The sequence below is a fragment of the Phasianus colchicus genome, chromosome Z (assembly GCF_987193195.1).
Source record: "Phasianus colchicus chromosome Z, bPhaCol1.hap1.1, whole genome shotgun sequence".
Lineage (NCBI taxonomy): Eukaryota > Metazoa > Chordata > Aves > Galliformes > Phasianidae > Phasianus > Phasianus colchicus.
The window spans coordinates 32,993,116-33,006,388 of NC_143476.1; the positions used below are offsets into that span (position 1 = coordinate 32,993,116).

Below are 13,273 nucleotides of genomic sequence, written 5' to 3' on the forward strand. Positions count from 1 at the left end.
CAACAAGTACAGTTCAAAATGAGAGATCACCTCTGGCAAACCTGAAACAGATTAGTGATAAATTGCTTCTCCGCCTGCTAAGCTGTTTTTCAGCACACTATTCTGGTCAATCCTACTAGGTGATCCTTCTGGCTGTGAAAGCACAGATATTTGAATGAATGAGGATGAAAGCTTTTTTCCCACAGATAACCGTGGTACATTTTTGATTCATTAAAGCACCTCATCTAACTTATAAAACAAAAAATATTGCTTACAGTGCTCTCTAAATGACAACTGTAGTTGATCATCAGCAAATACAAATTCAAACATAATCTATATTTGAGAACTTATCCATGGCTGCATGTAAGTATTGCTTGCCTGTCATCAGAATTTTTGAGCATTTTTTGTTGTATCAGTAAGCTTTCATTAACCTAAAGTAGCAGTGTAAACATTTGCGTCATGTACAGTTGAAACTGAGGGCTTCAGTGGGACAACATGCACCAACCTGAATTATCATGTTCCCATACCCTGCTCTTGATGTCACTGAAACTGTCCCAAGTTAGGCACCAAAAGTGTAGCCTACATTTTAATACGTGGCTTGTAAAATACTTCCTTTATAAAGGAGCTGCCATCCCAGTCAGCAGTGGCTTCTTGAGAACATGGGAGTTCTCAAAAGTTCTGTCTCTGGAAACCCTCTGGAGGACAACTATACACCTTACCTAGCATTCTGATTTCACACTGTCACTAGATTCTTGCAGTCTTTCAGGGAGAAATAAGATGCAATGGCTTTCTATTTTCTTTTGATGACATCATCTTGAATAGAGGTCATGGGTTGATTTTATGCTTTTGTAGATTGAGTCTTTGTAACTTTGTCATCTGACAAAAGTTTTAGTGGGAATATGGAGAAAGAGAACAGCAATTACATTTTCCTTTATTACTCTTTCACTTTGGAGAACGAATTCCTTCCCATTTCCTAGTCAAAAAACTTCATGCCATATTAAAGAAAGACAGATGAAAATTTGCCTAAATCTGAAAAAGAAGAATCCAGCTGTTCAGCAAAGTCCTGCAGATTATCTAAAATGGTAAGGCTTACAGCTGAGACAGCAAGATCATTGATCATCTATTTAAACAATTTCTGAAGAACACAAAATAGGAAATTGAAACTTCAATGCACACAGATAAAAAACTGGTTGTTTATTCCAGCTCCATGTGATTATGGCATTGTCCAAACAAGAACCACATCCTGAAATAATACAAGAATTCAAGCCACCAGAATTAATATTTTTCTGCTTGTCTTCATTCTGAATAAAAACCTCAGTGTCACTACAAAAACAAGAAACCAGAGGACTGATGAAAAGCATTCCATAGAGTACGCTCAGTATGTAATGACAGAGGTGCATGCAAATGTACCATTCAAAGGCTAAAAGCAGGCCAACTTCCCAGTGATTTTCTTAACTGATGAGACTAGGAGAACAGGCTGAATCCATAATAGGAATGATATTTATTTCAGATTTGGTAAGTGTCTCATCCATTTAATTATGCTGTACTGATCACGTGTTTGCTACAGAATTTATTTTTCCCTAATCTCAGTGAACTCCTTTCTAAAAGCTCACTCTCTTATGTTTACCAGTGTTAACTAGATATGTTTTGCAAACTTGGAATGGAAAAATGCTAAAAGAGAAAATGGATGCATATGAAAATCTTCAGGCACTGTATAGTTAGGTCTGCAGTGGTCCCCTATCTTCTGTACAATAGTTTTGCAGCCTAACAAAAAAGTCACAATAACCTGAATAATTGCATACTGTACTAGAACACAAAATTACAATAAAATTAATCTTATTTACCTTTGGTACATTCAAAGAGAAAATATTATTCATTCTCAATATTTTCCAAATGTGAAAAAATAATTGTAAATTGCAAACGGTAAACATTCTGTGTTGAATAACTCTAGGGACCACTTGTCATGCATGCAAAATTTATTACTTTGTTCTCTTTTTCAGAGGCAGGTGAGCAAAATACAAGAAATACTATAGCAATCATCAGACTGGGTTTGGGGGATTATCTTAAAGACAACTGTTTGGATAGAAAAAGGAATATAAATAAAAAGCACACATTAGATTTCATTGATTTAGCCCACTTTGAGTATGTAACTCATCAAGGTGTTTAACACATTTAGATGTGTTGTTTGAACAGCAATCCATGTCGGTCAGTGCTTTGAATTTTAAATTCTTGCATTAGCTTCAGGGAATAGCAGTGGGTGTACTCAGTTGTATGAGGAAGAAAAGATAAGGAACATCAATTTAAAAAAAAGCAAGAAAAAATGTCTTTTTCAAAGTGTTAATTATTAGGTTTGAACCAAAAAGGAAATGAATAACCTAATGGTTAAATGAGTAACAGTGGTGGAGCTCACAGTATAGATATAAATTTAACTCAGAATTCAATACAGTTTTAACTGATACACTTTCTAACAGACAACTGCTTTTTCAGTTTACAAAGTATTTTTCCTGGATTTTTGAATGCATCGAAAAAAACCCTTAACTTAAATCTATCTATAATATCAAAAATCATACTAATTTGAGTAATGACAGCCAAACATTGACAATAAGTGATAGATCACGCCTGAAATGGCCTTAATATACTCACTTTGCTCTGAATTAGGTTCCAGTCTACAATAATCACAGGAGGCTACTCCAACAGGTGTACCCACTGATGTAACATATTGAGATAATTGCATGGCTGAGTGGATCAGATGAATGAGCTTAGCAGGCACTGACTTGTGAGGCAATTAGTGCAGTATTGTGTAGTCTTGTGGAAAACAAGGAGTTTTCCTGTTCTATGCGTTCATTAAAAGTCCAGGAGATTTTCTGCCTATAAAGTATCATCTACCCAGAGATTAAGAAGAGGTGCCTGTCTGGTCTATAGGATCTGTACAGTGGTAGGTAAAGGAAAGTTCTATACCATTAGGACTGGTTTTGGGATAATGGATGAGAAGTATGAAAGAAAATAAATATATCTTGCTTTGAAGTCTAGGCATAAAAGCAAAGAAATGCAATGAAAATTGTGCACTCTAATCTGACTGATAATTGCACACAGACAATCAAATATCACATTCTAGATCTGTCATTCACAGAAAATGATACTCTAATTGGATGAATTGAGAACTCGACTGGTCTAAGTAAAATACACTGATGCCAGATTATTTCCTTAAAGCACATGCAAGATGAGGGGCACTGGATCTTTGTATCTGCACCAAACAGAAGTAGTTCTCCCTTCTTTCCAAAGTTCTCTTAAGCAACAGATACAAGCCACTGGGGTTGGAAAGAGGGCAGGGGATGGGAAAAAGTTAGGACCCAAGGAAGGGACAAATACATTGAGTTAGTCCAACCAAGGAACCACATTAGGAAAAATGCTACCAAAAAGAAGGCTAGCAGTCTGCAAACTCCTCAATGAGAGGCACTGAGGTATGTACTTGCCACCCAGATAATCTCTCCAGTGAGGTTTGCTGTCTCCTGACGATACGTGATTGAGACATCAAGAAGAGACTACTGGGTCTGACAGTCAGAAGACTACTATCTATCTTCTAATCATTCAAGTTGGATTACAGGAGGCTTTAGAAAGGAAACTAAAAATGTTAAAAGAGTAAACTTTACATCTCTTGGAAGGATGCTGAAAAGATCAGGAATACAAGTAGTGTTCTTTGGAAGCTGGCAACAGGGAAGAAAAAGGAGAGAACGAATCAGGTGAATGATTGGCTTTGTGGATGGTGCCATGCACAGGGCTTTGAGTTCTATAATCTTGGACAGGCCTTTGAGATATCAGGCATTTTGACATCATATGGGATGCAACTGACCAGGAGGGGCAAGAATGTTTTGGACAGCAAACTGACTGCACTGATTAGCAGAGCTTTAAATGAGATTTGATAAAGGAAGAGGATGGACTTCTAGGCAACAGAGAAAAGCCAGGGAATGCCATCACACTAGAAATCAGCAGGAAAAAACTCAGATTTGCCCCCAGGGAACTCGAAATGTCTCCTCAAGGAAGGTAATATTGCTGATAGCCACTTTCCATCACATTTGAAAAGTCATGGCTGTCAGGCAGAGACCACAGTGACTGGAAAAAGGGAAACATCACTCCCATTTTTAAGAAAGGGAGAAAGGAAGACCCAAGGAACTACAGGCTGGTGAGCCTCTATATCTAGTAAGATCTTCCAGGAAGCTATGTCAAAACATGTGAGATGAGGAGGTGATCTGAGATAGCCTGTGCGGTTCAACCAAGGGTGGATTGAGCCTGACCAATGTGATGACCTTTTACAATGTAGTGACATCATTGTGGACAAAGGAAGGGCAACAAATGGCAACAGATGTTACCTACCTGGCCTTCTTTAAGGCCTTAGGCACGGTCCAACACCACATCCTTATTCTAAAGAGGAGAAAGAGATTTTCAGATATTTATAAGCATTCAGATATTTATAAGGACAAGATCCCCTCTCAGTCTTCTCTTCTCCAGGCTGAACAGTCCCAGAACTTTTGGCCTTTCTTCATACAGAAGATTTTCTGGATCCCTCATCATCTTCATGACCCTTTGCCAGACTGCCTCTAGAAATTCTTTCTCTCTCTTGAATTGAGGAGCCCAGAACTGGACACAGTACTCCTGATGTGTTCTCACCCAGGGCGGAGTAGAGAGGGAGAAAAACCTCCCTGCTGGCCACACTCTTTTTAAAGCATCCCAAGTCTCTAAACAAAGACTTTCTTTTTTGTCTCCCAATTATATCTGCATTGCTTATGCCTAATTATGTTTCCTTAATAAGTGCTTTCCAATAAAATTGAAGCCTGCTGCTTAAGCTGTTGTCACACATCTGTGTCATACTTGTGATGCCAGTTCAGTTATAATTAATCACCAGAGAGCTTTATGATCTGTCAGTCAACACTTATCTAGGAGGTTTTCCTATTTATCCAATTGAATAGGTATGCATTGTTAAACACTGCATGTATTATTTTCTTATTTGTATATTTGTCTGGTATTGAAGCACTGTACAACTTCAATTAGTATGTATATACTAAAAGCAAAAGAAAAGTACTTCTGAAATGAGGTAGTATTATAATAAAAAAAGGGTCTTCCAGCTGGTCTTATCGATGTATTTTCATGTAAGCTTCATATATAAATGAAGTATTGAACAGTAATTACAAATCTTAATGTGGATTGTGCCTCGAGTTCCTTTTTGAGTTAGTATAAATTTAATTATAATTTACCTGCAAGCTTGGCAGGAAAACTCACTTTGATGAAAGATGAAGAAGAGCAAGGAGATAAAAGTCGCGCCATATTGAAAAGAATGCAGTATAAACAATGACAGTGTAACAGTTTGAGCATAAATCTTCCTCTTTCTGAGGAAAAGAAAAAAGAAAGACAAAAACCCAGGGACACGTCTGGCTTAAACATTCACAGTAAAGTTTGAATTTGCTGATTATATCCCAGCAATATCTTGTCTTGCACAGATTTCTGTCTAACTAAAAATTAATTTTAGATACTCTACAATAGGCTTCTAAAATTAAAAATAATAATAACTAACAAGAACCTTAGAGAAGACTTACAAATTCTTATCTGCCAACAGATCCATGAGAATGCAGGTGTAGAAAGTGGTATGTCAATAACATCTGTAAGAGCTTATAAAAGATGAAGGACGTTGATTATGTCCTGTCACTCTGATGATTTTATTTAATTTATTTTACATCACAGAGTTCAAGTATGTAGAGTTTCCAAGAATACAGATGTCGTCATCATAGTTTACTAATCCTCTTGAATACATGTGCATTTCAGAAGTTTTCAGTTAAAAGGTGACTTCACACTACCAACATGATTCAATATATTTGGTTATATATAAGTTAATATTGGAAATTTTTAAAATCTCTGAATGATATTTCTCCACCAAGAAGAAATGAAATCATTCACTTAACAATTGAAATGGAAATTTGGTATAAATATTTTTGAGTAGTGTCCAACTTCACAAGCATCTGAAATCATTAAGCGTGTACAATGTGGTCTTGCACAGAACTCTCATATCTAGAGTTAGCAGCTTTCTATACTGAAAAAAGATATGTCTTTAGGTTGGTATGTCATGAAGCTTAAAAGGGTTTTGGTACATTCTTCCCAAGAACTCACTGTGGCTCAACTTCATTCTTAAGGGAGATTTATCATTGATTTCTTCTAGGCTAGCTTCCAAAGTGTTTGAAAAGTATTTTCAGTGTTCTCATTTTGAAGTCTCTTTTTGTCATGTTAGCTGTAAAAACTGCAACAAGTCAAATGCTAGCACAGGAAGATTCACATGCTGATACAACAAATATCACTGTATTCATTGCAAACTGTCTATAAATTAGCATGTTTTCCAGAGAGATCTCAGCAACAGAAGGCTTAGAATTATTGAGGAAACAAAATTAGGTTTTTTGTTTGTTTGTTTTTTGTTTTTATCTTGGCAAAGGGAGAATGACGGGCACAGGACTCATTGCAGAACTGAGAGTGGTGTTCAAGAAACCATGAAAAAGAGAAATGCCTGGCTAACACCATCTTAGACGAAACATTGACTTTTTTGTAAATCTAGTCTAAGAAAGGTTACAACAGCATCAGAAAAATCTCAGCTTTGCAGATCATTTCATTAGAGACATTGTGAATTTAGGATTGTGGTCTCTGGCAACATCCCACATCAAGTCATCAAGTCACACTGAATAAATAGTCTAACAAGCAATCCCACTTCTTCCTTGAGGCTGATGTCTGACTTGGTATTACAGCACAAATAGTGTAGATGCATATCAAGCATGCACATAACACACCTCTGAAGTGCTATGCTGACTAGAAGAGAGCATGCATACAAATAGAAGACTGAGAGGTCTGACACACAGAAGAATGAATAAAGTGTTACAAGGCTCAGTTAGGCGATGCTGAACTTTACTCCACATCATTATAATCCCTCCAGCTCTTAACAATTTTTCTCAGTACCTGGATATCTCCTTCAGTTTTCCAAGACATCAGCTAGCATTCAACTAAAGGTAGTGAGTCTAAGAACTGGGCAACATAATGTTGTGTGACCATAGGTGTGTCATCAGAGCCATGGGTGAAATGTGTGTTTCACTAGTCATTCAGTGACTGTTCATCAAGGGACAAACAGGACACTATTCCTCTCTGGCTTGTTGGCCCAATCAACCAGCACCGTTCCCAGCTTTGGGAAGTACAATGCGTATAAGTTTATAAATAAGTATTATTTAGATATTTGCTAAAATTACTTATAAATATCTAAATATTACTCAGATATTTATAAATATCAAAAGGGAGATGGGAGATGGATGAGGCTAGGCTGCTCTCAGTGGTGTGCAGCAAAAGGACAAGGAGTAATGGCCTAAAACTTGAACATAGGTATATCTGTACTAACATGTGGAAGAACTTCTTCATGCTAAGGGTGATGGAGCACTGGAACAGGTTGCCCAGACAGGTTGTGGAGGTATTCAAGTCCGGGCTGAATGCCTACCTGTGTGACCTATTGTAGGGTGCCAGCTTTAGCAGGGGAGTTGGACTCAACGATCTCCTGAGGTCTCCTTCAGCCCCTGCAATTCTGTGATCCTGTATAATGATAGTAAGTAGTGCAAAATGGATACGTACTGTAGCAGGGATGTTTTGCTTCTTTCTGCTCCTCCCTTGCTTCTCTGCCACAGCATTAGCACTGGTTATAGAGATACTGGTTTAAAAGTTATCCTTATACTATGCTCTGACTTGCATCAATAAAAGCTTGGTGTTTTTGGTAGTTTTTCTAACTTTGAACGTGGGGCTCATAATGTACTTTGAACTTTTTAAGGTGTCAGGAGGGAACTCGTGATGATATTTTATTTACATTTGGAGATCTTCAGGCATTACTGTAGCTAAACAGATATATAAATAATGGGGACTCTTTGTATAATAACAGAACCTTTTTTAATCTGAAGTTTGAGTACATCTTGCTAATGACACAGAATGTGAGCAGAAAAATAATTCTACATACTCACAACTGCCAGGAAATTAAATAAGTATATTCCTAGCAGAAAAAAAATATTTAATGGTGTACTTTATCCTAAAGACTTCAGAAGTTTATTTACATAAATACATATTTTTTAGCATTATTATAATTGAAGTAGAATTTGTCCAGGTAGTCTAATAGTTATCCAAGCAGAAAGCCCAGAGAGACCAAAGAGATTTAATATGAGCCAGCAGTGTGCCCTTGCGGCTCGGAAGGCAAATGGTATCCTGGGCTCCATCAGAAGAGGGGTGGCCAGCAGGGATAGGGAGGGGATTGTTCCCCTCTACTCTGCTCTCGTGAGGCCCCACCTGGAGTACTGCATCCAAGTGTGGAGCCCCCAGTACAAGAAAGACAGAGAGCTGTTGGAGAGGGTCCAGAGGAGGGCCACAAAGATGATCAGGGGACTGGAGCACCTCCCCTATGAGGACAGGCTGAGGGAGCTGGGCTTGTTCAGCCTGGAGAAAAGAAGGCTGCGGGGTGACCTCATTGCAGCTTTCAGTACCTAAAGGGAGCTTACAAACAGGAGGGGAATCAACTCTTCGAAAGGGTGGATAACTGCAGGACAAGGGGAAATGGTTTTAAGTTGAGGGAAGGGAGATTTAGGTTGGATGTCAGGGGGAAATTCTTTACAGAGAGAGTGGTGAAGTGCTGGAACAGGCTGCCCAGAGAGGTTGTGGATGCCCCATCCCTGGAGGTGTTCAAGGCCAGACTGGATGGCGCTCTGGGCAGCCTGGTCTAGCATTAAATGAGGAGGTTGGTGGCCCTACATGTGGCAGGGGGGTTGGAGATTCATGATCCTCGAGGTCCCTTCCAACCCTGGCCACTCTGTGATTCTGTGAAAAGCACAGTCTGGCTGTTTCACAACACCACAAGAAAATAAGTGACATGATTTATCATCACTTTATCTCACTTTTATACTTCTGGAACTGCAAGGCTCAGGGAGATGCACTGGAATATTGAAGTGATAAATCAAGTACCATATTCCACTCAGAATGAAAAATAATCACTATGAAAATATTCTGAAGTGTTCCATAGGAATCTGAGGAGCAGACAGGGGAACAATTTGAGTGGGGACATTCTAATGTAAATCAAGTGTTGATAACTGTTTTCTTCCTGTAGTCAAATAATAATCCAGAAGCAAAATGATTACAAACTTTAACAAAAAAGTTACCGGCTTTTTCAACAACTTTCTCACAAATTATTTTCCCAGGTTATGCATCTTTACTCTGCCTTATCTAGAAAAATTCAAAACAATAGGTACCATTTTAAAATGTAAAAGAAAGAACTGTCACCTTGAAGTAAAATTCTTTTTCATACCTACAAAAGTGGTATAAAAAATATTTAGTTCTTTAGTCTTGAACAATTATCAGCTTTTAAAGAAGAAACATATTAGAACTCTCATCTATTTCTATAATGGAATTATCCTCAATAAACAATAGCATTTACATGCACATTTGCACCTTTTCCTGTTTTAATTGTTATTATTGTAATCACACTAAACATACAGAATGAAATATTTGTATCAATGGCTAGACTACTGTTGGATTTTAATTCATCCTAGTATTTGATGTCATTTGAATCATTAAGATCCTTTCAAAAAGACTTATTTTAGCAAACTTCTGCTATTTAATATGCTTTATAATGTTAGCTATTTTGGGGCATCTTTTATGAACACTGAACATTTTCCCTCCGTTTGATTCCAAATCAGTATTCACACTTATAATAGTTGCTAATTAATAATAGCTAGTCAATAATTGCTCATTAATAGTTGCTAGTTAATAATATGAAGAAAGTATAAGCATGTAATTAATTTCATATTTTTATTTTCAAAACATTGTACAAGCTGGAATGATGTAATAGCTACATGAAAATTATGAATGGTTTGACAGCTGAATAAAGTAAGGGATTTATTTAAGTGCTATTTGTTAATCAAGAAAGTCTTCTAGCAGTATTCTTTGTAAACAAGGATATTATTATTAATCCAATACTGTACATCTTGCAGCTTTTAAAAAGGTCTTGTTTTTGCTTACCTTCAAGATAATTGAAACAGTGGAAAATGTTTTTAATACAGCTATGAGGTTAATTTGACCAATATTTTCTATTTTTCTGTACGTTTTTAGACTTGATGCACAAGAATGCACTATACACCTTCTCATAGATGACAGAACTTATCAAAAAGATACCAGTTAATATCGTGCTGAATTCTGATGCAAGTTGACAGAAACAGATGAGCTCTCTCAATGGACCATGAAAGTGCATTTGCTCATACCATACATATTAGTCACAGTGTATAAATTTACAAGTATTTATCCATAAAGACCAGATTTGCAAATGTTCTAAACATTATTGAAAATCCACTGCCATGGGTTTTAGATGTTAATGTACTACTTCGAAGAAATACATATACACGTGTAATAAAAAAGTAAATGCACAGTGTCCCCCACCCCACCATGCTCCCTCTCATCTAACTGCTCATTCCCAGTGTCATTGCTCAACCTTTTCTATACTACTCTCCAGACTTTTCATTGCTCCTTCTCCAAGCCATTTTGAAAGACCAACCTCTTCTGTGAGGCAGAGGATACAGGATTAAAACAAAACTCATCATAAGTCCTTTTATTCAGTCCTTTTCCCTCTGGTTTTTCAATATTTTTACACTATGTTTCAAGCATTCTGGAAAATAAAATCAATTGATGTCTATATCTTATTCAATTTCAATAGCATATTAGGCAAATATGAAACAGTAACTCTAATGAACCTCACATAAAAGGAGGTGGGCAGAAAGCCATAGTTACTGAGTTTACTTGATATTATACATTATATATTGAAGATCCAGCAGATTGCTTAAGTCTCTACAGTATTTCTTACTGGCTGGATTTAGGTCTTCCTCATTAAGAGTAACCAGTGAAATTAAATAGGTAAAAACAAGTAGGCCATCTAGACACGGCCTTCATAGTTTGAGGGGCGAAGTCACAATTCGACAGGTAAACTGCATGGATTTAGTTCTGCTGTTTTTATACACAGGAGCAAACACTTATTTTAACAAAAGAAACAGAAAACCGTTGCCACTCTAACTGGTAGCCTTGTAGTTTTGCATTACTGAGATGGGACTCTTTGAAGGATGGAAGCAAAGAAGAAAATATAATAGTTTATGAAGAAGCTACAAACAGAGAAAGGACAATCAAAAAGATGAACAGCTTCGTGCTCTGAATCCCACTTCTGAAAAGTCAGCACAAACTGAGCAGAAGCTGAGCAATTGCCTAAATGGAACAGGAGAATTTGCAAGTATTTAAGAAATCATTTCTCAAATCCTACTTTTTAAAGTACTTTTCTGTATAAGATTTTCTCCAGAATGTTTTCTGGGATCCGTAATGAGTTAGAACAATGTTTATCTTCACAGACAGTTGTGAAATATGAAATACTCTAATTTAATCCAATGTAGAAGCCAAAGTTCGTGATCAATCTAATGAACAAGAAAAAAAATCTTGAAACAGTTTTATCTCATTAACATGGCCAACCTTTCATCTCATATTCTTATGCACTATTTTTAATATCAGGACTGAGCACACAAGCATGATTGCATAGGCTTTCCATCAGTCTAGCCCTAATCTCCACCCAGTGCATACAACCAAAATCTTAGGCAGCTACATTACCTGTTTCTTCCATTAAAGATAATGTGAAAATAATCATTCCTGATGAGCTGTTTTAGGAAATGTGTACTTAATTAACACCTTCATCAAAAGTCCTTTACAGAAATGTTCATAAAAATGGCACATTTGCTGCTATATACCAATAATGAGGAGTTATGGGGGGCTTTTAAATACTTCCTTCTTTGTTATTTTTAATGCAAAGTCCTTCTTTTCTTTCTTCCAACTCTTCCACTGAAAAGTCTAAAAATATTATAGCTTGCTCTTCATTAAAAGACAGAGAATATTTCAATATTGCTAATTAGTTCAGCTAAAAAATTTTTCCTGTTTCTTACCTTAACTTACCCCTGAGAAGCAATTCTTTTGCTTCTCACATTAAAATACACAGACAGGATTTATTTAATAACATAAAAAAAGGAGATATTTAAAAGAAATAATCTATGGTGCTAGGATATAAAAAACAAACAGCATACCTAAAAGAGGTTTCAAATATAAAATTTAATGCAAATTTACAACATCATGTTGCAAAAACAATAATAGAAAGCCAAGAGAACAAACAGTGAAGGTTTACCAGGTTTACCAGAAAGTAGAAGAGCATACCATTTCCATTCTTTAAGTCATTCTCTTATAATCTCACAGCTACATAACAGTTTCATTAAAATACATTGTAGATTAATCGTTTGAGACATATATGCCACCAGATTTGGCACAGCAATAAAATCCTGCTCTAAAGAACGTGCCCTGAGAAAACACAGGGTATGATCCTGTCAGCTGCACAGAGTAATAACTTATCCATCAACAGTCAATTATTAGACTATTACTGGAGAGAAAATTTGGTGAGATGTGCTACAAACTACAGAGATGAGTGGCTTTGCTCAGGAGAAATTGCAACCTCAAAGGTCAGCAGATAATGCTCGTTTTTCTCTGCCTCAGGCTTTCAGCCTTCATATTTTCCTATCTTTCCCCTGGGAACAGGGTGAAACGACGACATGGATATCAATTCCTTGCACTTTTGATGGAAATAAATCACCCCTTCCCACATGGATTGTGGAAGAGTTTCTAATTATCTACCATTCGATTAAAACAAAGACAGAAATAAAGGGGAGGGAAAACAAAAACAGAATAGAGTGTCACCTAAGAGAAAGCAAAGGTAACAGTTCTGTGGTGCATTTATTTCTGCCTTGTTCATTCCAGATGGGCATAGAATTACTTTAGATGTTTTGCTAATGCTTTTTTTTTTCTTTTTTCTTTTTTCACAGACATTGCTATGTGTTTTAATCAATGATTCCATTCTTTTGCCTCTGACTACACCCCATTTTTGTACTGCCACAAGTCATACAACACAGGTAATGAACACAGCCCTTCTTTTCACTCAAATGTTATGCAAGATTAAATATTTACAGAAAACTGTTCAGAAGATTAGTATCACTTATCAGAGCTCCCATGGGGCCACACAAAGTTACAGCACAATCTTTAAGATTCATGTGGGGTATTCAAAACAGTCTATCTGGTAGGACTGGTGATCTACTGCTCCTTCCAGTGGCAAGGCAAAAAAGGAAGGAAAGAAAACACCCAAAGCTTAGTGAAATCCAGTCCGTTGTGAGGAAAGGCTGAG

General features: G+C 36.8%; 1 protein-coding gene across 4 annotated transcripts in view; it reads right to left on the minus strand.

Moving 5' to 3' along the window:
* The window catches only part of XRCC4 (X-ray repair cross complementing 4), a 174,110-nt gene that overhangs the window by 42,979 nt on the left and 117,858 nt on the right, over window positions 1–13,273 (minus strand). The window contains exon 8 of one of the 4 annotated variants that reach the window (XM_090130892.1): window positions 3,997–4,398. The exons of the other annotated variants lie outside the window; for them this stretch is intronic. Coding sequence (XP_089987018.1) covers window positions 4,347–4,398 — 52 coding nt within the window. The 3' untranslated portion in view covers window positions 3,997–4,346. Of the gene's footprint in view, window positions 1–3,996; window positions 4,399–13,273 lie in introns of those variants that run through there. 4 annotated transcript variants of the gene reach the window in all.